The sequence below is a fragment of the Microtus ochrogaster genome, unplaced genomic scaffold (assembly GCF_000317375.1).
Source record: "Microtus ochrogaster isolate Prairie Vole_2 unplaced genomic scaffold, MicOch1.0 UNK5, whole genome shotgun sequence".
NCBI lineage: Eukaryota > Metazoa > Chordata > Mammalia > Rodentia > Cricetidae > Microtus > Microtus ochrogaster.
The window spans coordinates 7,444,905-7,468,601 of record NW_004949103.1 but is presented as its reverse complement, the minus strand read 5'-3'; the positions used below and the strand labels follow the sequence as shown (position 1 = coordinate 7,468,601).

At 47.5% G+C, this 23,697-nt stretch overlaps 1 protein-coding gene across 1 annotated transcript; it reads left to right on the top strand.

The window, feature by feature from the left end:
• Positions 1-15,817: 15,817 nt before the first annotated feature.
• Positions 15,818-18,103, top strand: Nkx3-2 (NK3 homeobox 2). Its single transcript, XM_005365972.2, has 2 exons — positions 15,818-16,283; positions 17,568-18,103. Exons 1-2 carry the CDS (start codon positions 15,818-15,820, stop codon positions 18,101-18,103), a joined length of 1,002 nt encoding a protein of 333 aa, XP_005366029.1.
• The last annotated feature ends 5,594 nt before the right edge of the window (positions 18,104-23,697 follow it).

Below are 23,697 nucleotides of genomic sequence, written 5' to 3'. Positions count from 1 at the left end.
CAAAAGAACAAAACCTACCCCTAGAGGCGGTTCAGAACTCAAAAGAACTAGGAGCTCTTCTTGACACAGTCCGCTCTCCTACGTGGCAGATAAACAACGAGTGGGAACCGGAGAATGGTAATGAGTTATCCTAAGCTTAATCCAGAGGTAATTCCAATACAGGAGGTATACTGTTGCAAAGTAAGCCCATCAGGGAACCCCCGTGAACACTCTTAAAGTGGAATAGAAGGTCAGCAACTATAGGGGAAACTTTCACAAATCATGCAGTCCCAAACCTCGCTGTTCTTTATCTTTTATCACAAAGCGAAAACCAACAACCACAATCTGGTTCAGACACTTCAATTAGCAAGAACACTGCAGAGGTAGAACTACAGAAGCCAAAGTGCAAGCAAGGTTAGTACATTTAGGGACTTTCTCGGATTCTGGGACTATGAACTAGGCCTTTGATGGACTAGGTCTTTGTTGAGGGCCTATGTGCTCAGCTCTAAGGTCAAAGTGGTGCTTCTATCACGCCATCTGGGGGCCTACTAAGGTCTAGGGGCCTGGTACAGTACTCAATATACTTTCGCTACTTCAGTACATCACATCTACTGGCACTTGATGTGCAGCCGTTGACCTGGGCAATGCCTATTTTCATCCCTTTCCGTAAGACCCACTCAGAGCAGCTTGCTTCCAGCTTTTGGGGAAAATAATAATGCACCAACTTTCCATCTCTACGCACTTTTTGGTTCGCTTATATCTTTTATCACTCTTCCCTTCCACAAGGTAGCATACTGTTCTATTGTAGCAATTACATTATAGCACTGAGGTCTAGTGATAAGAAGTGATGATTACTCTGGATTTTGGTGAGATTTTCTTATGTCAGAATTTAGGGAATAAGCAGGGTCTTTCTCACTTCATGAAATTTCTAGGACCCAGTAGTGTAGATACGTGGAGATATATCTTGTGTGGTAGAGGGTGTGCTGTTGCATCTGACAAAAAAAAAAAAAAACAAGCGTAGACAGATTTTTCTTTGGGCCACCAGGTATAAAAAAAATAACACGGAGGCTTATTATTAATTATTATTAAAACTTGGCCTATAATTTGGGCTTGTCCCATTAGCTTTTACATTTATTTATTTATTCATTATATATGCAATATTCTAATTCTTTTCACATTTATTTATTATATATACAATATTCTGTCTGTGTGTATGCCTTCAGGCCAGAAGAGGGCACCAGACCTCATTACAGATGGTTGTGAGCCACCATGTGGTTGCTGGGACTCGAACTCAGGACCTTGGGAAGATCAGGCAATGCTCTAACCACTGAGCCATCTCTCCAGCCCCCCCCATTAGCTTTTAGAACTCAAATTAACTCGTTTATATTAATCTACATTTTGCCTCATGGCTTTTTACCTCTCTTCCATCGTGCACCTTCTGTTTCCTTTGTGGCCTCTGGCATCTCTTTCACACTGCTTCCTTCTCACTCTGCCCAGAAGTCCCACCTAACCTATTCCAGCCAAGCTATTGGCCAATCAGCTCTTTATTAAACCAATCAGGAGGTACCTCAGCAAAGACACATTTTTACAGTGGACAAAATTATTATTCCATAATAACCAAGAAAGTGAGATAATGCCTGGTGGGGTCTTTGGATTTTTTTTAAATTTATTTATTATGCATACAATATTCTGTCTGTGTATATGTTTGCAGGCCAGAAGAGGGCACCAGACCTCATTACAGATGGTTGTGAGCCACCATGTGGTTGCCAGGAATTGAACTCAGGACCTTTGGAAGAGCAGGCAATGCTCTTAACCACTGAGCCATCTCTCCAGCCCAGGGTCTTTGGATTTTGAAGGGTTGTGGTATTTTCATCTACTCCAAGTGACCTAAGCTGCTGGTTTTGAGTAAGACCTAGAACAGAAGGAAGGCTCCAAAATAGGTCCCTGTGGCTGTGCAGACTGCTGTGCCGCTTGAGAAATACTATCTAGTAGATTCTATGGTTTTCAGAAGTATCTTGGAAGATAGGAATGCTAGTGAAGGCTTTGTCAGGCATACAGCATAGGTACTGGGATTTTGGAAACCCTGTGGCCATTATCCACTGATAACTGCTCCCCCACCCCCTTTGGTGTTTCTATAAGTACTATCACTGTGCTTTACCCCTAATGAACCATTAGTAGAAATTTTGATTCCAGATCCTATGACTTTATGCTAGCCCAGAGGGAAGAATTTTCCTCTAAGAAGCCCATTGAACTTACATTAAGCAGGAAGTCAAGGCAACCGAGAGATCCTGATCCTCCCTAGCAACAGGCTAAAAGAATAATATGTTGTCTGGGGTAACTGATCCAGACTATTTAAAACTACTCTGCTACCCCACAGTGAAGATAAGAGAGAGTACGTCTAGAGTACATTCCCCAGGATGCCCCTTAATATCCCATACCTTTCTTTTGTTTTTCTTTTTTTTAACCCATACCTTTCTATTAAATCCAGTGGGAATCTGTAACAATCCAACTTATACAGACCTATTAAGGCTAAGAGTCACTTCAGAAATGAAGGCATGGGTCATCTTTCAAGGTAAACAATGATGATGATCCAGGATGCTTGCTGTGGGCAGAGAGTATAGAACGGGTAGTAGAAAAATGTACTTATAGGTATGAGCTTTAGACACATAACCTGTTACAAAAATGAGGGCTATCATGAACATTTCCTGCCTATTTTGTTGAGAACACATCCATATATGTATGCTAAGCAATTTTTTTTACATTCCCTTCGCTCTTAATTCCTATATCATAGGGTAGATAGACTTTCTACCAATATATAAGCATTATTAATTTACATAGTTAACATTTAAGTCTTATAAATAAACTTAAATTTATTAAGTTAACATTTCAGAGGTACCAAGAAACAGCGAACATCACCCCGAGACTCCGTCTCCTGCTCTGGGGTGAGATTAATTCACTTTGAAGGTTAGAACAGTCGCAACGCACTTGGTGGGACTGTTTTGCCTGTCACCCTTTCCATTTCCATGTGTACTGTGTACTGTGAAGGTTAAAGTGGAGTGCACAGCAGGCAAGTCACAGGGTCACTCTACTCCATGGATGCAGAAATTCCTAGAAGCTTGGTGAGGCATTAGTTTTGCATGTGTCTGTGAAGAGGTTAGTACATAAGCTTGAGTGTACTGCATAGGAACATTAATCCTCTGTGTGGGCAGATACCATGCAGTTAGCAAAAGGTAGGGAGGAAAAAATCGAAAATGTGAATATCCTCGGCTCTCTGTCCTTTTGGTTCTAAGACTCAATCGGCCGCTCACAGAGTTCTCAGGCCTCCAGTTGGAGCTTCCCCATCAGCTGCCTTGATTATTAAAGGCCTTTTGACTTGCACTGAGCCAAGCCACCGGTGTAGAAAGTTCTTCAGTCAATACAGTTTGCTTGACACCAACCTCCCTAAGTACAAGCTAAGTCCCCTAATAAATACCAGAGCTTTCCTCTTTATATATCTGACTGGATCTTTTTCTCTGGAGAAGCTAATTCACTAATCCTCCCTAGAAAGAACTTAAGGGAAACCCACTGACAAAAGAGAAAGGTGGGGTTTTGTTGTTTTTGCTTTTGCTTTTGTTTTAGAGTCCTAGGCTTCATGCCACAAGGCAGAATATAAAATGTGGAGAGAAAGACTTAAAGGTTCAGTTTCAGATATAATGGTTTCAGGATAGAACAAGCCACATCCTGGTTCTGCATCGAACCTACCTTCCTAGATATTCGAACTCCAAAGCCATGGAGCTGGCTGCACAGGTAGAAGCATGAGCTGTGCACACCTCGTTCAGCCTCTGGAGCCCACAACAGAAGGAGAGAATCATCGCCCAAAAGTCGCTCTGTTCCCAGCAAGCACTGTTGGAATTTAAAAGGATATAATTGATGATTTCAGAATGTTTTTAAAATTTTATGTGTGTGAATGTTTTGCCTGTATGTACGTCCCTGGGATTGAAGCTTGGAGGTACAGACATCTGTAAGCTGCCGTGTGGGTGCTGGGAATTGAACTTGGCTCCTCTAGAAGAGCAGCCAGTGCTCTTAACCACTAAGCCATCTCTCCAGGCCAAACACATTAATTTGTTTTTATATTCAAGTGCATTTGTGTGCCTGCGTGTGTGTATATCACACATGTTCGGTGCTCACGGGAGTGAGAAGAGGGTGTTGAATCATCTGGAACTAAATAGAGTTAACCACCCAAGGTAGGAACCTGGGACTTGAACCCAGATCCTCTGCAAGTGCTTTTAACTGCTGAGCCATCTCTTCAGTCCCCAGATTGTTTTTGTTTGTTTTTTTTTTTTTTCTTTTTAAAGCACTCTCTTCCTTCAGTGAAAGCCACATCTGGACAGGTTCGTCCACCCTCCATACCTGAGCCCCTATTTTTTCTGACCTGGTGCAGACTTTTTCAGAAGCAGCTTGCAGAAGATGCCTGTGTTTGCCTTTTCCATACCTCACTACAACCCATTGTGCATTTATAGGAAGCATGTGTCACCATCCTGGTTCACCTGCATGTCACAGGGATTCTTCCAAGGCCTCTTCCAACTGCTTCCTTTGACAGTTCCCAGGACAGCTCCATCCCATCTGTTCCTGACATTCCATTAAGCCTTGTTCTACCACAGGATCCTGTTTTTCCCTTCCTGTTGCTAGCCACACTTACTCAGACCAAATGACAGCGCTTGCCGTAATTCCTTGCCATAAATCTCTCGGATGAGCTTTCTCCCTACCTTAAGCCTCATTCTCTTACAGCGCAGTCCTCCAACCTTCTCCCTTTCAGAACCCAGTCCAAAATGTCCCATCGTGGAAATAAACATCTCCAAGTTTGATCTCAGAAGGTGATTTAACAACAACAAAAGAAACTGAAATATGTTATTTGTGCTGCAAGGGCCAAGGGAAGAGTCGAGGGACGTGAAGCGATGTTGTGCTGACACACATTTTATTAGGCGGGCTGTGTGACAGGCATCCTGACGAGCACCCACGTTCTGGGTGACCTGGAACAAGTCATGTGGCTTCTCTCCCTCTCAAGTTCCTCATCTGTGAGAGGAAACCTGATGCCGGCCCTCCTGACCTCAAAGGGCTGAACTGAGGGTAAAATGAGACAATGCATCCAATAAACACTCGCCGAGAGCCTACCATGTGCCAGGGCGACTCGGCACGAGGGATATGGTGGTGGACTCACGCAAAGCATTGAGCGTGTGAGAGTCATCTGTATGTTTGCATTTGATTCTGTATGGTTCATCTCACTGGTGTACAATGTCTTCCTTTGTGAGCGCATCACACATCACACTCAATCTATCTACTCCACCACTGGGCCTTGGACTTGTGTATTAGTTACAAAAGGTAACTTAAAGCTGGGTGGTGGAGGCACACGCCTTTAATCCCAGCACTCGGGAGGCAGAGGCAGGCGGATCTCTGTGAGTTTGAGACCAGCCTGGTCTACAAGAGCTAGTTCCAGGACAGGCCCCAAAGCCACAGAGAAACCCTGTTTCGAAAAACCAAAAACAAACAAACAAACAAACAAAAAAACCAAAAGGTAACTTAAGAAGGATTTTGTGTGTCTCTGTGTGTGTGTGCGTGTGTGTGTGTGTGTGTGTGTGTGTGTGCGTGTGCGTGTGTGTGTGGCTCACAGTTGAGAGGTATGGGTCGACATGACCCTGTAAGGACTGTGAGCTGTCACATCATAACCACAGACGGAAGCAGATGCTTTTGCCCACTCACTTTCTCCTTTTTAGTCAGTCCAGAGCCCTTGCTGCTGGGATGATGACTCCCACCTTGAGGGTGGGTTCTCCCTCCTCACTTAAACCTCTCTGGAGATGTCTCACCTTCTCCGATGCAATTTTAAATCTAGTCAACTGGGGAACGAACATTAGCCGTGACAGTTTCTAAGATTAGTCACTGCGAAAGTAAATAAATGAATAATAAAGATGTGAACACTCTGACATATGTCTTGGTGGATGTATGTAGGCCTTTCTCTTCAGTGGAGTCCCTTTTAGTGTTTCTACCTATGCCAGAAAGTCTTTGGTTGGTGCTGGTAGGATGTAATGACTCTGTGGCCTTCCTTGTTAATGTATCCTCAGAGCAGGAGACACCCTCCTCCCACTGGGTTACGATAAAGCATACTTTGTTTTAGCTGCGGGGTGTGTGTGTGTGTGTGTGTGTGTGTGTGTGTGTGTGTGTGTGTGTGCTTTACATGACAAGATGTTTGTCTTAGTTAGGGTTTTTATTGCTGTGAAGAGACACCATGACCACAGCAACTCTTATAAAGGAAACATTTAATTGAGGCTGGCTTGCTTACAAGTTTCAGAGGTTCAATCCATTATGATCATGAAGGGGAGCCTGGCAGCATGCAGACAGATGTGATGCTGAAGCTGATAGTCCTACATCTTGCAGGCAACAGGAAGTCAACTGAAGGTCACCCTGAGTGAAGCTGAAGACATGGTGGCCAGGTTGTGCACAGGGGCCAACTATTGTGCAGCTGTGACATTCCTCATTTCCAAGAGAAAAGTTTGCATATGGAGGGAGTGAGGGTAGAACCCAAATAGTAGTGCATGAACTGAGACAGAAAGCGGAGCGCAGTGGCTTTTTAAAGCAATGCGTTTTCAAGCATCCCTTGCTCTTGCCAGACCTTGAGTCAGGGAGAGCCCACAGGAGGAGTGAACACATAGGTGGGATAAACTGGAGTGAGGCTGTGAGGCTTTCACACGAATCTGTGTAAGAAACTGGGAGGCAGAAGACAGGACAGCACCGGCAGGTCTGTCAATCTTGACTTCGGTGTCCCTGACACCTTAAGAACCCTTTGTGCCCACCACTGAGTTCCCAGCTCTCTGAACATCCCCCTTCCTATTCACCTTCTCAGTTGGAACCTTCATGTTCCAACAGGGTTTTTTTTTTCTTCCAGAAAGCCTAACCCATCATCAACCTGTAACTCTCGGTCCCACTCCTCGGACTGGTATGTCTTGCACAGACTCAGTTTGTATTCCACAAGTCTGTGGTTACAAACCCTTCTCACACAGCCTTCAACTCCTGGAGTTTTGGTTCTCTGGATTGGTCCAACTTTGGGAGGCCAATCTCTGCCTGCTTACTTAGGCCTGTCTGGAGCAGTGGGCTGTAACTGGAGTGTATATGTGTGCTGACTGGTCATGTTCACTGGTCAGTTTGTGAATTGCTGGTGTGCCCTCCACTTTGTACAGCTGTACAGTACCCCCCTAAATTTTCCTTTCTGGTCTTTCATGTTATCTAAATGTGTGCCACCTTCATATGGCCTCTAGTCCTCCCTGCCTATTCTTCATGCCCAGTTGACTTCCTACTTGTTGAAAGAATGACAATGAAAAAGAAAGAATGACAATGGAGAACACTTAACATGGCTAAAACCCTTGAATACTTCCTACTTTACTACTCAGTAGGTACCCACCCTACCTGTTATGATCTCATCAAACACTGTTTTCCTCCATATGGAGAACCTAGATTTAAAATGTGTGTACGTGTCTGTGTGTGTGTGATCTACAGTCTCAGCCTTAAAGTGTTATCAAGGCAACATCAAGCCAACGGTCCCCTTTTTTATTTTCCTATCAGTACTGGGAACTGAATGCATGCTAGTCAAGCTCTCTACCACTGAACTGCGGCCCCCAGAGCTCATACATGTACTTCTTTGTATATGTGCATGTGTGTAGGTCACAAAACTGAAAGGTACACAGAGATCTTAAGACAGAGAGCAAGTAGAGAATGCAACAGAATACGTGTAATAGAAAAGCAGACCGAGATGGAAGGACAACTAACTGGAATAAGAAAGGGAACCGACTAGAGAGTGCACTGGGGGCCAGGAAGGCAAGTGCGGAGGGGACAAAAGAGGACCAAGTATGCCAAGCTTCTTAGCAGAGCTGACTGTACCCATCAGCTCCGTTTCTTCTTGCCACTGTGAGTTCATGGATTTGCACACTAGGCCCCCAATTGGTGGCACTATTTAGGCAGGCAATGGTACCTGGAGGAGGTTGAGCCTTACTTGAGGAAGCACAGCATTAGTGGGAGGGTGTCTTCAGGTTTGATAGCCTGTCTCCATTTCTTGTTTTCTCCTGCTTCCTCTGTGCAGATGGAATGCCATCTCTTGGCTTCCCGAATGCTGGGCTGGCCTCATGGTGTAGCTGTACACCTTTTCCACCATAGTGGACTCTGTCTCCTCTGAAACTTAAAGCCAAAATAAATCCTTTCTTTTTTAATTTGCTTGTTTGTTTGTTTTTTATTTTGTCAGAGTATTTTATCACAGAAATAGAAAAGTAACTAATAAAAATTCCAACTGGTTTCTTCCCAGGCTCAGTAATAGAGTGTTTGTCTAGCAAGTGATAGGCCTGAGGCTCCATTCCCAGTACCATAAAGCGAAACAACTTCCTGGTCTTTGCCAGTCACCCTGCAGCTTGACTACTTATGGTGGTGGCTCATGCCTCCATGTGGCCCAGCTCAAGGGCAGTATCTACCGTCCATACCTCTGACTCATTGCTTGATGGCAACAGTGTGTTATTTTCTTCATTTCTCCAGTACCACCCTCCCTTGGTCCTTCCCAGTCTCTCTTGGGGACTCTCCTTCCACAGTTCCATCTGAATATGTTGACATTGTTGAGCCCATGTTGTTACAGGTGGAGTTCACTCTGGTTGATCTGTGGTTACTTCCGAGTTGACTCCCTCCAGTTCTATCAATATCTCTCTCCAACCGATAATCCCCCAACCCCGTTTCCACCCCAAGATGTTCTTGAAATACTTTCTTCACTGCTTCTTTCATGCCTGCCCATTGGCCCTTAGTACATGACTTACAACTATTATCACTGTGGGACTTTGAATAGGAATGGCCTCCATGAGTCCCTGTATTTGACTGCTTAGGGAGTGGCACTATTTGAAGGGATTGGGTGGTGTGGCTTTGTTGGAGGAAGTGTGTCACTGGGGTGGGCTTTGAGGTTTCAAAAGCCTAAGCCAGTTCCAGTGGCTCTTTCTTCCTGCAGCCTGTGGAATCAAATGTAGAACTCTCAACTATTTCTTCAGCACCATGTCTGCCTGCATGGCACCATGCTCCCTACCATGGTAATGATGGACTAAACCTCTGAAACTGTAAGCCCCAACTAAATGCTTTCTTTTACAAGGGTTGTCATGGTCACGATGTTTCTTCACAGGAATAGAACACTGACAAAGACAATCGCCCATTCTACAGGGTGTCAGTATTTGGGGCCTGAATCTCTAAAAAGGAGGTAAGATGTAACACATCTAAAAGCTGACTGATTTCCCCTCCACATCTCCTCTGAGTCTGAACTACACTTAGTTCATTGAGACCAGATCCAGACACACTTTGGATTACTGCCAGTTTTCAGCTCCATCCAATCCATTGAGTCTTTTGAGAATATTGATAGATGGATGGGATAATGTATTTGCAAATCAACAGTCTTTTCTATTAAATATTTTCATTTACTTTACATATTAACTACAATTTCCCCTCCCTCCTCTCCTTTCATTCCTTCCCTCTACCTCCGTTACACCCCCTTCCATCCACTCCTCCTCCATCTCCATTCAGAAAGGGACAGGCATCCCATGGGAGTCAACAAAGCAAGGCACATCAGATAAGGCATCCCCCTCCGTCAAGGTTGGACAAGGCAACTCAGCTTGGACACTGGGTTCCCAAAAGCCAACTCTCAAGCACCAGGGACAGGGTCCTGATCACACTGCTAGGAGCCCCACAAACAGACCAAGCTACACAACTGTCACCCACATACAGAGGGCCTAAATTGATTCTACGCAGGCTCCCTAGCTGAACAAATCGCCTGTCTTATAAGTGACCAATATCTACAATGTATAAAGAACTTCACGAATTCAGTCCCAAAGTGGCAGCCCACTTCTGAACAAAGCAAATAGCCTGAAAGGCGTTTCTCCAAAAAAATAGACATGTGTCCAGTAAGCACATCATCCATCCTTAAAGAAATGCTAAGCACTGTAACAACATCATGCCACTACTTGGTCAGTAGAATGGCTCCTATCACAAAGACAGAAAACAACACAAGTTGGTGAAGAGATGAAAATTGGAATGCTTCGCTGGGCGGTGGTGATGTGGGCCTAAAATTCCAACACTTTGGAGGCAGAAGCAGGTGAATCTCTGTGAGTTCAAGGCCAACCTGTTCTACAAAGTGAGTTCCAGCACAGTCAGAGCTACACAGAGAAACCCTGTCTCAAAATCCAAAAAGAAAAAAAAAGAAAATTAGAATACTTATTCTGTGGGTAGGAATGTAAAATGATGTAGCCATTTTGAAAAATGTCATTAAGATTTCTTAAAAAATAAAAAATAAAATAATGAAAGACTCCAAAAATTCTCAATTCTGAATATATATATATATGTAAATATATGTTTTTCATGACAGGGTTTCTTTGTGTAACAGCCCTGGCTATCCTGGAATTCACTTTGCAGAACAGGCTGGCCTTGAACTCACAGAGATCCACCTGCTTCTGCCTCCCAACTTCTGGGATTAAAGGTGTGGGCCACTACCACTTGGTGATCTGACTCTATATTCTGAAGAATTGGAAGCAAGATCTGAAAGAAATATCTGCATATGTGATGTTTTCTGTGCACAAATACTTTTTTATATTATGTTATTCATCAAATTATGGTATGTGTTGATTTCATCCTTACTCAGAATAGCTGAGAGATCCAAAAAACCCAAATGTACAAGAGAGCCAGGTGTGGCAGCTCACACCTTTAATCCCAACCCTGGAGAGGCAGAATCATTCTCAATGAGTTCCAGGCCAGCCTGGTCTACATGATCAAATTTGTAGATAAAATAAGTGTTTGAAAGGATATGGGGGAAAGAGGAGGGGCATGTTCTGTCTAATGTAGACAGAATTTCTGTTTTTGCAAGCTGATTAAGTTCTTAAGACTGATGCTGTAAATTATGAGTGACAGCCTGTCTCAAAAAAAGGGAAAAAATGTAAAGAGTATATCTATGGTGCCAAATAAACTCTCAGGTCTATGTACCTTAATCACCCACCGTGGGAGAGCTACACTTGAAGGCTCCCAGCAGTTGGCCCCGCAGAGCCTGTGCAGGGGAATAATGGGGGTGGATGAGAGCAAGAGCAGGTCCAAGTCTCCTTCTTTCTCGGGGAAACAGCCTCCTGGACAAGTGAGCCCAGCACCTTCTCTTGCTCTGACCGATCTCATCCTCATACCCGGTACTGAACTGAATTGACAGAGGACAGGACATTGACATGTCTCGCAGTACTTTGAAATAGAATGTGTCCTCTGCTCGACAACGAGAGACCGGGGCAGTATAAAATTAGGAACGAACCAATATTTTTCCTGTGGTCCTCTCCTGTCCTGTGGTTATGTCTCGCATCCAGAAAGAATGCTCGGTAGGTGGCGCTCGTTCTCCACTCTGCAGGTAGTTGAGCTCTGGTTTCTTTTTTACACGTGAGAAAGCTCAGCTCCAAGGGAAAGTGTTTTCCGTGGGGTCAATTCTTTGCATCTCAGACTTGAGAACAGTATTTTATCTCGGAATCCAGTGGGTTTCTACTACCTTGCCGTCCCACTCCTGTGCGTAACCACGCATAATTCATTTTTTTTTTAAAAATGGTCTCTCTTCTTTACTAGGTTTACTTTCAACTCGATCGAAGGCCTGAGTGAGCTCGCTGCATTGTCAAACGTCCAGAACAGAAAACATCATTAAGCTTGCGTGCTTTCTTTGATTTCCCCAGGCTCAGAGAAGCTATTTTATAATGAATAATCAGGAAAAAAAAAAGTCAAGAAAGGTTTAACGAGGAAAAACATGAAGGCTAACGAAAACAAACAGCTACGTTGGGAAATTCAGCTTGATTGGCATTACAGACAATTTTGAACCCTGATTTAGCCACCCACTGACGACCTTGAGTCGGCTTCCCCAGTGTAAAGCAAGAATGATTTCCCACTCACCAGCCCCCCACCCCCGGAGTGTGTACTTTGCATAAAGCAGTAATTTCCGACTTCTTAGTGTTGGCAATACCTTGACCTGAATTCTCTCTGCAGTCTGATAAACCAGAACGCTTTGAGTGAAAACCCTGCTGAGGGGCGGCTGACTTGGGCACTGGGGAAGCCCCCTCGCTTCTGCTGTTTTGACCCCTGGTGTATTGAGGGTGCTAGTAGAGCTCACGGGGCTCCTGAAGATGAGGACAGCCAACCCGCAGAGAGACCCTAAGGCTCCGGTGAGCCAGAAAATGCCCTGTATTTCTTCTCCTTTGCTCCCGCAGCTTTACTGTCAGACGAGAGAGAGAGTCCCGCTCTAAGCCTGCTTTTAAAGGACTGGAAACCGACTCCATCCAGGTCACAGCGCGGAGTGTGTCGAGGGGGCCTGTAGGAGGTCTGCGCCCTGCACCCTTGCACCGGGAGCAAGGGGGGGGGGGCTGGGCAAGGAGGGAGTGGCAACCTCTGCTCCCAGGGTCAAGAGAGGTGCGGGTGACCCCACACCCAAGCGTCGCCGCAGGGTGAACTCGGTAGATGATTCCCCCGCCGGCTGGCGCTCCCCAGAAGTGTATGCGTGTTTACAGAAGCAGGGGATTCTCCCAAGCCAGTCCCCGTGGCGTTCCCATTCTCAACTCATCGCCCCTGCGGCCCAAGCTGTCTAGGGGCCTGAGGGCGCCGCACGTAGGGGGCGCGCGGGAACCAGACTGCTGAAAAGGTGCTGGACCCGCGCGGGATCCTGGAGAGGAGGCCGTTGGGGTTGGAATGGATGTAGTGGGAGAAGAAGGGGTAGACGTCTTTGAAAGTGTGGGACCTGGGGTAAAGGAGGAAGAGCGGACCCGGACCCAGACTCAGGGTGCGGACAGATCTTGTCGCAAATCACGGTTCCCAGCTCCTCCGACTCCAGGCCAGCCCAGGCCGGAGATCGGAATCAGCCACCCAGGCCAGGAGCCTCTTGGCGACCACCGGTTTCTGAACCTAGCTGTCAGGCCTGGAGGCAATCACCCTGTTGTCCTCCACTTCCAGACCTCCTCTTCCTGTCCCCGCTGACCTCTAGAGCCGATTCTAACTCAGGATACACCCAGGGTACTTCAGTGCGTCCTGGAGGTCTCAGCGCGTAGCCCCCAACGCCTTTTCATTTCTTCCCAAATTTTCAAATCTTGTTCTTTTTAGGAGCTTCCTCGGTTTGTAGCTCAGAAACCCTGTGTTTATCTTCCTCCAAACACCCTCCTCCTGGCCCTGCCTGCAGCCATCACTCACTAAACCTAAAAATCTACTAACTTCTGCCAGCACCCTTTGCTCAGCCCCTCTAGGAGACGCGGGTTGAAACTACTTCGTTATTCTCATGCAAACACAATCAGCGCTGACAGCTTCTAAAATCACTAAACAGTGGCTTTCCCTGCATGCTTCGAAAACGTCTGCCACCTTTGTGGCAACTGTGGTTTGAGGCTCTCTCTCTCTCTCTTTCTCTCTCTCTCTCTCTCTCTCTCTCTCTCTCTCTCTCTCGTTATTTCTGCCTTTCTGCCAATAAATGGTGATCATTACTTCAAATAAGTAAGTATATTGTAGGGATAAGTCCACTTATAACTCTAGCACTCAGTCATCCAATCTTCAGATATCCTTGTCCATCAATAGGTCCGGAACTCACTGATTTTTGCCTCTACCGATTCCTGTGACCATGCACACGCATTATCCTCCTGCCTAACCTCATTTTTCTGGCAATCTATGTCCTTGGTCCCTAAAGAAAATTAGCTATGTACATTCTCAACACCCCAGGATGGGGTGGAGAGAAGAGAAAATCAATTTTAATAAAGCATGCAAACATTGGAGGAAGGGTAGAAGGCTTCATTTTGAAACCTCATAAGCATGTTATTGGGTCCTCTTCCTGGCCGGGAAGATGGTCCCTTGGCTGTTACACTTGCCAGATACTAACAACAAATTGAAATATTTTCCTCAAAACTTGCACAACTCTGAAGAACTATATAGAGCCTAGACCCTGTGAGAAAGCATCACCCCTCAACCCCAATGTATCCTGCATCATCTTTACAGGGCAGGAAAATAGGCAACCCCATCATTGATGTCTACAACTCTGACTATCTTTCCCAGGTGGACAACTTTGATTAACTATAACGACTTCTTGCCTGCAGTGCAGAACCAGCCAGAGGAAACTGCTCTGGGTGGCGGTCCTGATTTTAATGACACCAATGGAGCAATCTCCATGGCTTATTAAACTAACACCACAATTATTTGAACGTATTCAGTGGTTCAAGTTTGTGTATTGGATGTTGTTAAACCTCTGGTTAAGTTTATGCAACAGTGAAATTTGTCACTTGAACAAACTTTATTAAAAAGAAGTTATATAAATAGGCAACATACGTTTGACATAACCACAATATTTGCATTTTGTATTGACTTCCTTCTAGTGAGTAAAACGATGCGATTCATATTTTTAAGGACATTAAGTATTATCATTCTGGGTGTCACTGCTGTGTAGTTCCCAGATAGCCTCTTTTAAAACTTATCAAGTTCTGCTCAACACAGAAGAAACAGAATATTTAAAGAACACATTAAATGCTTTTTGGGGTTTTTTCCTTGATGTAAGACATTAAACAAAGTCCAATTGAATTCAGCGTTGACTGCTCAGGGAGACCGACACCCAGCTCCAGAAACTGTCCCCAGGTGCTTCCAATTCTTCGCCTGTCTTAGCACTTATATAACGTTTTTTAACCTAAGTTTTTAATTCACCTACAGAAATTCAATCTAATCAAGCATAAGGAAAGAAAAATATTTAATAGGTGATTTTAACTATCAGATTATTTCAGGAAAGAGCATTAACAGTGAAAAAACCGATGAATTTTGTTCTTCGACTCTGGGCTCCTTCCTAGAGAACAGGAACTACACGTCACACATGTACACGTTTTCCGTTGAGTTTTCCCCGAAGATCTGAACTGTCGGCTCTGATTTAGGTGGCTAGGTGAGCTGAAATGAGAAAGGAGGTTTCCGGATAAGTGTCCCTCCTTATTGCTGAAGGGTGCATACAGAACCAGGCTTAGGGAGAGAAAGAGGATAGGGTTAATTCAGATCCTGTCTTCAGCTGCTCAACGTGAGTAGCAATGTCTTTTAAAGTCAACGGCCCCCAGTTGGAACCAGCCAATCCACTGCCGGGAGAGCCCAGGACGGCCAGTGAAGGGGCGTGGCCTGCTGCTGTCGCTCAGTAGTGAGGAATGACACTCTGACAGGAGGGGGGTACAGTGGAACCCAGGAGAAGGAAAGAGAAGAAACAGATAAAACCGGGGCAGAGGGTAAAAAGGTTTCCCGTTCTTCTCTAATTTTAGGGGCCTCAGCTGTCAGCGCGGGCGCCAGAAGGGTGGGCTCCGGAAGAGCCTGCCCAGAGGGGAAGAGGGAGGACCCGCCAGGAGCGAAGCCCTGCAGGCACAGGCAGGGAAGACAGAGGCGCAAAGAAAAGTGACTTGGGCCGTGCGCCGCCGCGGCGCTCGGGAGGCGACTGCAGACGCCGAGAGGACCCTTGACAATTCTCACTGGCCTTTCCCGCGGGGACAGACCCGGGCTGGCCCCCGAAGGCCACGGGAGATGAGATAACTAGACCAGCTGCGGGAAGAGAGAGTCTGGCGCTAGATTTGGGGGGGAGGGGGTCCCGGAGAGGTGGGCCTGTTAGGTGGGGGTGAGGGTCGCCCGGGATCCAGGGACTGAGGGGGGCGGGGGCTGCTGAACTGCGCAGGAGTGGGCTGCAGGGGCCTGGCGCTCCCCTCTCACTAGTGCTGCGGTCGCCCAGCGCTCTCTGTCAGACTCGAAACTGTCCCCGCCACCCAGCTGCCCGCCCGGCCGCCGGCTCCGATCCGTGGCGCAGATGGCTGTGCGCAGCGCCAACACCTTGACGCCCTTCTCCATCCAGGCGATTCTTAACAAGAAAGAAGAGCGCGGAGGGCTGGCTGCGCCCGAGGGGCGCCCGGCACCCGGGGGCACAGAAGTGGCGGTGGCCGCGGCGCCCGCCGTCTGCTGCTGGCGGCTCTTTGGGGAGACCGACGCGGGTGCACTGGGGGGCGCCGAGGACTCTCGGCTGGCGTCTCCCACCCGAACCAGAACAGCTGTGGGGCAGACCGCGGAAAGCCCGGGAGGTTGGGACTCGGATTCAGCTCTGAGTGAAGAGAACGAGGGCAGAAGGCGCTGCGCGGACGTCCCGGGAGCCAGCGGAACCGGTTGCACCAGGGTGACCCTGGGCCTGGACCAGCAGATCTGCGAGATGCACGCTGCCAAGGACTTGGAGGAGGAAACCCCGGTCCGCAGCGACAGCGAGATGTCAGCCAGCGTCTCAGGTCTGCTGCGGGGCTTTCTCCGGAAATAGGGCTGGGCTGAGGGGATGGGTTAAGAGGTCAAGCACTCCAAGGCGGGGTGGACCTGCTGGGGGAACATCGTGCCCTGCAGGACTTAGTCTCTAAATTCTGCACGTTGGCACACACTGCCCGGAGTCTTAAGAAACTGAGCTTCTTAGAGTCGGTCCTCCTGGTACCATGTGCCCTGCACCCTATACCAAGAGCTTTGAGTTCATCTGCAGTGCCTCCGCTGTATCCACTTAAATTCTCTAAACTTAACAGAGGTGGACTAGAGACCTAAGGTAGACCGTAACTTCCCCCAGGCCCAGCAGTTGCTAACGACTTCAGGTCCTGTCACAGTGTAAGCTTTGGAAAGAGCCCATTTAAATTCCCTCACCCCAGGACTGGTTGAGCAGCCTGTGGCTAAGCATCAAGGAGCTAAAAAACAAAACAAGCCGTTACCTGAAGGCGGAAAATGGTGGGGAAGTGTAATCCAGGTCGTCAGGGAGGGGACTCAAGAGTCCAGCCTGTTTATCCACTAGCGGGTGCTTTTCTTGATCTGAAAGCCCCGCAGCTGGCTTATGCTGGGTGCACGCTGCTGTAGGCCTCGCACTGGCTCAAGGCAGGCCCGTAACTGTGACCTCTCGGCTCGTGCTCAGCAGGGAGCCCAGAGGAGGCTGGAGGAAGGGGTTCAGACCAGGGAGAATGAAGAGTCTTCACTACCCACCCACTCCCTGCTTCCCTCTATTTTCTTGCAAAGAAGAGGGAGTCAGGTGGCGCCCAGGCTTTGCTGCTACACCCTGTCGCCATACCCTTGACAGCAATCCTGGGCTTATGGAATTGAAGACTCTATATAGCTCTGACCTCAAGATCTACACCCTCCCCCCATCTTCCTCTTTCGTGTAGCCAACGGATGTGTATGTGTGGGTGTACAGAAGTGTACGGCCTGGAACTGGGAAACAGAAATGTAATATAGAAAGCCAAGATTCAGAAGTGATACTCTCAGACGAAGTATCCTACCTTACTGCAGGGAATCTGGGGCCTGGAGAACTCCAGGGAAAGCTGTTCCCCTACAGCTTTGGCATACACCGCGATAGAGATATAGAATTTGAGAAGCGAAGGGGACCGAGTTCTGAAACAGAACTCTCTGGAACCTTTGAGCCCTTTCGGTAGGCTCAAAGCGGGTTTCCCTTCCCAGTTCTCCCCAGAAACAACTGCCATTGAGACCTATCTTCATCTCTGCGAGTCTGACAGGTTCTTGCTTTTTCTTCCTACCGGAATCCGCAGGCGACCACAGCCCAAGAGCTGAGGACGGTGGTGTTAGTCCCGGAGGTGTACGCGTGCCTGGGTTGTGCAGCGCTGCCAGCGGCGGGGCTAGCGGCGGGCAGGCGGGCGGCGTGGAAGAGGAGGAAGAGCCCGCAGCCCCTAAACCTCGAAAGAAGCGCTCTAGGGCAGCCTTCTCGCACGCCCAGGTCTTCGAGTTGGAACGCCGTTTTAACCATCAGCGCTACCTGTCCGGGCCGGAGCGCGCAGACCTGGCAGCTTCCCTTAAGCTCACTGAGACGCAGGTCAAAATCTGGTTTCAGAATCGTCGCTACAAGACCAAACGCAGGCAGATGGCGGCAGACCTACTCGCCTCGGCGCCCGCCGCCAAGAAAGTGGCGGTAAAGGTTTTAGTGCGTGACGATCAAAGACAGTATCTGCCGGGAGAGGTGTTGAGGCCCCCCTCTCTTCTGCCACTGCAGCCATCCTACTACTACCCGTACTACTGCCTCCCGGGCTGGGCGCTGTCCACGTGCGCGGCCGCGGCTGGTACCCAGTGAACCGCTTGGGGTGAGGCAGCAAATGATCCCTGCGCTCCAGTTTGCACCACCGCGGACAGGTGTAGAGATTGGACTCGGTGCTGCAGGAGAGCTCTTCCGGGGAGGTAGGCAGACCTCAGGTGGAGAACGCAATCCTGCTGGAGCTTCCCTACCCAGGGTGACGCGGCAGTGGAACTGAGGCTGCCCAGAGAGGGGGCTTTATTCTGATTTGAACCGATGCGCCCTATGACCCCTGGCCCTCTGTACACCTATCTGCAAGCCTCGGGACGCTATTTATTATCACAGAAACGTTGGATTTGGATTGTGTCTGCCTGAGGCTGGTGTTTGCCCAGAGCAGAGAGGACTCCTGGAGACCCCATAGCCCGAATCCTCAGAATCTCTGGGGGCCAAGCGCTTTGTGCGCTAGGCCACACTAGTTCATGGTATCCATGCTACCGATCTGTATCTACATATCTTTAATTTTTGAAAATTACATTTGTGACAAAGAAGTACAAAATTCTGACAGTTCCAGGCCAGGAGTTGATCTGAACCTAGAAGGGTTTGATTTTGGAGACCTCTACTCCACCCCTCGTGGGGCGCCCTCCTGGATGCCGAATGTAAGAAAGGGAGTCTTTCAGCGCGGGGGCCAGCCTGGGGATCCCCTATACTTTCCCTTGCTATAAGTTCAGGGCCACACCCAAAGGGAGAGCGCCTGGGACCGTCGTAGAGAGGCCCATCGCTGGGAAAGTACCCTTTCAGAAGCCTGTCTTTATTTCTTTCTCTTTTTTCAAAGAAGGTTGAGACTTGTAGCACTTTCCGGTTGTTTGTATTCAAATAACGATTATTTTTGTATTCAATGTGAATATCCCTGGCCTGCATTTCCGTGGCTCTCTCCACCTTCTCCTGTACCTCTGTTTCAACCCCCACACCCTCTGTGCCTTGCTTGTTTCAGAGACTATCTGTCTCATCAGCCTCGCAGCTTTTCGCCTCTTTAAGGGCACTGTGCACTCAACTAGAGTTATCTTTAAAAGATTTGTGAATTTTGGAAGCTCTATTCGCTGTATTTTTTCTTTAATTTATAAACGTTTAGTTCAACATGCCCGCCCGGGGTTTTATTTTCTCTGAAATTCTCTTGGTGCGTCTTTGGGACAAGGCTTTGGAGGCGGGTGGGCAACCCGGGTTTAGTTTTCTCTGAAATTCTCTTGGTGCATCTTTGGGACAAGGAGTTGGAGGTGGATGGACAGCAACGGTGGAGTATTCTGCCCCTTACTTTTCTGTCTAGGAGCGAAAACTCAGGTGCCTAATCTACAGTCCCCAACAGCCTTGTTTAAACCTCTGGGAATCGCAAATTCAGGTTTGTGGAAGGGTCCCACTGAATCTTAAAGCTAATAGCCTTGTGTTCTTCAGTCCTGGGACCTCAAGTCTTGGAGGTGCCTGGACTGATTGAACCAACAGCCAATTTACATCTAAAACCCATACCTGAAGATTCTTCTCCACGGCCTCCTTCCTCCTCTCCGCTTTCGATTTTGTCTGTGTTTCGAAGTGACTCAGCCTTTTTAAGAATGGGCTGGGAAAAGAAAGAAAAAGAAAACAAAAAACAAAACAAACAAAAAGGCTCTCGCTGAAATTCTAAATCTATTTGGGGAGAGCCAAGTGTCAATAATGTTCCTGGGTGGGGGGGGTCTCCTGCTCATTTTACTGCTACAGGTGCGAATTTTCTTCCATCTAAAATGTTTTCAAGCGGTTCTGCTCCCTCGCGACTTGGCATCGTTTGATCTGCACGGGAGCCTAGGGACAGTGAAAGGTGAGGTCGGTCACGTGTAGGAGTGCAGACAAACATGCTCCCCCGCCAAGCAAGACTCCTCAGCATACCGTAGATTCTTTCCAAGCTAAACGGTCACCCTCGCTGGCCACTTGAGCATCTTGCCATGGTGCCACATCCCCAAGTCCTGGCCTGAAACTGCCAAAACCGAAGCCTGGGCTTGTTTCAACTCACCTATAGAAGAAAGGTTGGTTTTCCTACTGCCTGCCATCTCTGGAAACCTTTCTCAGCCTTCTGGCCTCCAGGCTTTAGGGTACTAAAGGCTTTGGCAAGGAAAGCTGCAATCGCCTGGGTTGGCCTAGTCCAGCTTCCTCAAACAGCGAAAGCGCCCTAGGACAAAGACCCAAGGCTATGCTCATCTTAATGCTCCCCTAACCCCAGTTTCCAGGCATTTGGTTCCAGGGATCATTTTATTTCTATTTAAAACACACACACACACACACACACACACACACACACACACACACACATTTGAAAATTCAGCATTAATTTTGTAATTTATCACGATGTATTCTCCTTGAAGTTTGGAGCTCTCATTGTTGGTGGCAAGTCCTCACTTCCTTTGCCCAAGGAGTGTTACAATTCAGAGTGCTCTTGAAGGGGGGGTGTCAGCCCTTCTGGGAATGACTGTTGTTTGCCCTGTTTATTGAGGAGGCGGTTTGTGTTCAATTCCTGGGAAATGAAAAGATGTCCAAGGTCACAGCCTCGCAGCTTCCTTTCCCCTTGCAAATCCCATTTTTTCCTCGGGTTGGTGGTGTCCCTTTTGGCCAGTCTTATTGCTGGCAAATACACAATATCGTGGTAGTCACTCATCTGCTCCCCCTCCCACAATCTCCCTTTTCCTTCTTTTCTTTTTTCCTTTTCATTCCTTTCTTTTTGTAAAATTAAAAACATGCTCTTCTACCACACACACACACACATACACACCTTGATCCGCGATCAAAGGAATCTTGGGTTATATACTTCCCATTGGCTTTGCTGCCTGGACCCTCTCTCCCAGTCACAAATGCAGCCTCGGTCCAGAATCCTTTCTCACTTCACCCTTTGGCACTTTGGGCCCTTAGTTAACATAAAGTTGTGCTTGGGTTCTGACTCCCCACACACACACACATACAGATGATTAAACCGAAGAGAAGGAAACAAGATTAGAAATGGGTTTGGAATGTGCTTTGACCTGTGCTGGAATCAATCTGGCCAGCAATATTTTATTTTCCAGTATATTCTCTCTCTCTCTCTCTCTCTCTCTCTCTCTCTCTCTCTCTCTCTCTCTCTGTGTGTGTGTGTGAGAGAGAGAGAGAGAGAGACAGAGACAGAGACAGAGACAAAGACAGAGAGACAGAGCGAGACAGAGACTTTTACTCATCTCAAGGTGTGTCGCTGCATTCCAACATCTTGGTTTATGGGGCTCTCCGATCTCTAGAAAATCTCTTGTCTGAGTATTACCGGAGCTGGGGAAGTTGAGGTTGTGTTGCATTTTCAAAGGCTCGATGGCTTTCTGCACGGATGATTCCTCCATACAGCTCTCCAACATCGAGAAAGCAGGCAGATGGTGGGGAATATGACTTCCAGAAACAGTCCAGAATTATCTCAAGCGTCAAGTCCTAGTGGCTCCAAAAAGCAGTCTAGCAACCGGTAATGCCAGTATCTGGAATTAGAATAAATGGTGGAGAGAAAACTGACTAGAGGGTGGCATCTGGGGTTTCTGAGGAGTGGGACATGCTTTGTAGCCTTGCTTACAGCAATTGTGCCTATTCTCTTGGAGAGAGCGAGTCTATGAATATTTATTTCGAGCTCTGGATACTGACTGCTTGGTAAAGAAAGTTTAAGGACCGCAGAGAGACAACCCTTCATCCAGGCCAGCAAGTGTTTCTAACTTTCTAATCAGCCATTGCCTGAGCTTAGAGTTCTGCAGGGTGCTCGGTGGCACCACACTCTCCTCAACCCAAGTTTCTGTCTGTGCCTCAGAACAAAAACGTGGAATCTGGCAACTACCTGCAAAGTCTGCAGAAATCAGCTTGCTTGCCCAAAGCCTCCTGCCTTGCCGCAGGGGGAAACAGAGGGCACCTCCCTCAACTTGTAAACTGGCAGAGGAGCTCGAGGACCCCAAAGGAGGACTAGAAATATTCTGGCCAGCAGGAATTTTAAAAGAAAGTAGAGTAGACCTGTTGACCTGTTTTGGGACTCAGCTACTACCAGGGGCCCTAGGACTTTATTCTAGGCAATCACTCAACCTTGCCAACTTTCCTAACTGGGAATGGCACCGAGCAGCATGGGGATAGCAAGAACCAGCAAACACTGTAAGGAACTGAGTGCCCAAAGTACAAACCACTGCTTCGCCAGCAAAAGTTCCTAATTTGAGGCTGCCAAGATGACAACTCAAAACAATACTCAGCAATAATAGTGATGATGCCGGGAACAATGGCAATTTCAGAACATTACAGGAGAAGAAGCACTTCGAATCCCTTCCTGCTGAGGATTATAGGAGCTGCCTGTGTAGGCAGGATGTCCATCTGCTGGTTGGGCTAAAGGCAGTGGGGGGAAAAGTGGCTTTCCCACCACCACAGGCTAGTGAGCTAAGGAGGGCCAACCTTTCAGAATCCAGAGGTTGCCGAAAGTGCTATCTTGGAATGCTGCTCTCTCCAGGTTGGACTTGGGAGCAGGAGAGTGAATCACAAAAGTGTAGCTGCAGTCAGAAAACAACTAAAGAGTACACAACACTGGGTATGATTACTTTTTTAACCGGTGACTTTGTTATTGACTCGACTCTAGCTAAGCTGACTTGATTTACTGCACCCTCAGGGGAATCACCCTGTGGCCTACAGAGTATGGGGTCGACTTGTTAGAAATTACAAATCCCCTAATTAATTTTTAGTTTCCTAATATAAATGTTCAGAAAATGAGGTGGGAAAAGGGCCACAACAGGGAAGAAAAAAATTAAACAAATGGCTACATCATCGAACAATTTTTTCCTCCTGTTGTACACACAGGGTTGTTTGAGCCATGAAAAATACATTTCGAAGTTATTGATTCCTGAGGTTCAGCAAGCAGGGGTGGTCCTCTGTAGAGGACAAGTTTAAGTTGACTGATGAAAATCTCCTCAGACTTATGGAGTGTTTGCCTGACGCCGACCATCCTGTGATGGAAATGCCGAGGCTAAATTTGGTATAATTCGAGATAGGTAGGAGTTGGAGAATGGGCCCGATCCCAGAGTTAACCAAATTCCTTAGCCACGTTGAATAACACTTCTCTGTTCCCTCGCTGAGATGCTCAGTTCAAAGGCCGTTACTGGGTAGCAGAGAGTGCAGTCTCCTTTCCTGGATTTTCCGGTTGAAGTTGTCTGGGCTGCTAGGCTCAACTGTTTCCTCGGAAGCTTCGGGAGCTTAGGTGGATGAATGTGCTTGGGAGCACAGTTGGCCCAAGAATCCCGCTTTAGTTTCTCTGGCTCTCTCGGGCATCCCCGCTAGCTCCCGCGGGCAGGGCAGTGGCTGTGGGTAACCAGGCGGTCCCTACGGTTGCTATCTCAAAGTCAGTCTCAGAGCAGACCACCGAGTGTTCTGCCATGGCCAGAGATGGTGCTCTGACTGAATGCCCTTTCGTCTTTAGTGAGGATCCAGCACAAAGAACCCTTCGCACATTTCTGGAGACTTCCTGGTGAGTTCTCCGCACTGTCACCTCACTCCAGTAATGGGCTCTCGACTTCCAGGTGGGAAACCGTACACATCGAAAGTGGAAAGTGGTGGAGTTGAGTCCATCACCACTACACCCCCCCCACACACACACACACATCACATCA

Coding starts and splice junctions, on each gene's coding strand:
- Nkx3-2 (XM_005365972.2), top strand. CDS start 15,818: ATGGCTGTGCGCAGCGCCAACACCTTGACGCCCTTCTCCATCCAGGCG. Junction 16,284..17,567: donor GATGTCAGCCAGCGTCTCAG/GTCTGCTGCGGG, acceptor CGGAATCCGCAG/GCGACCACAGCCCAAGAGCT.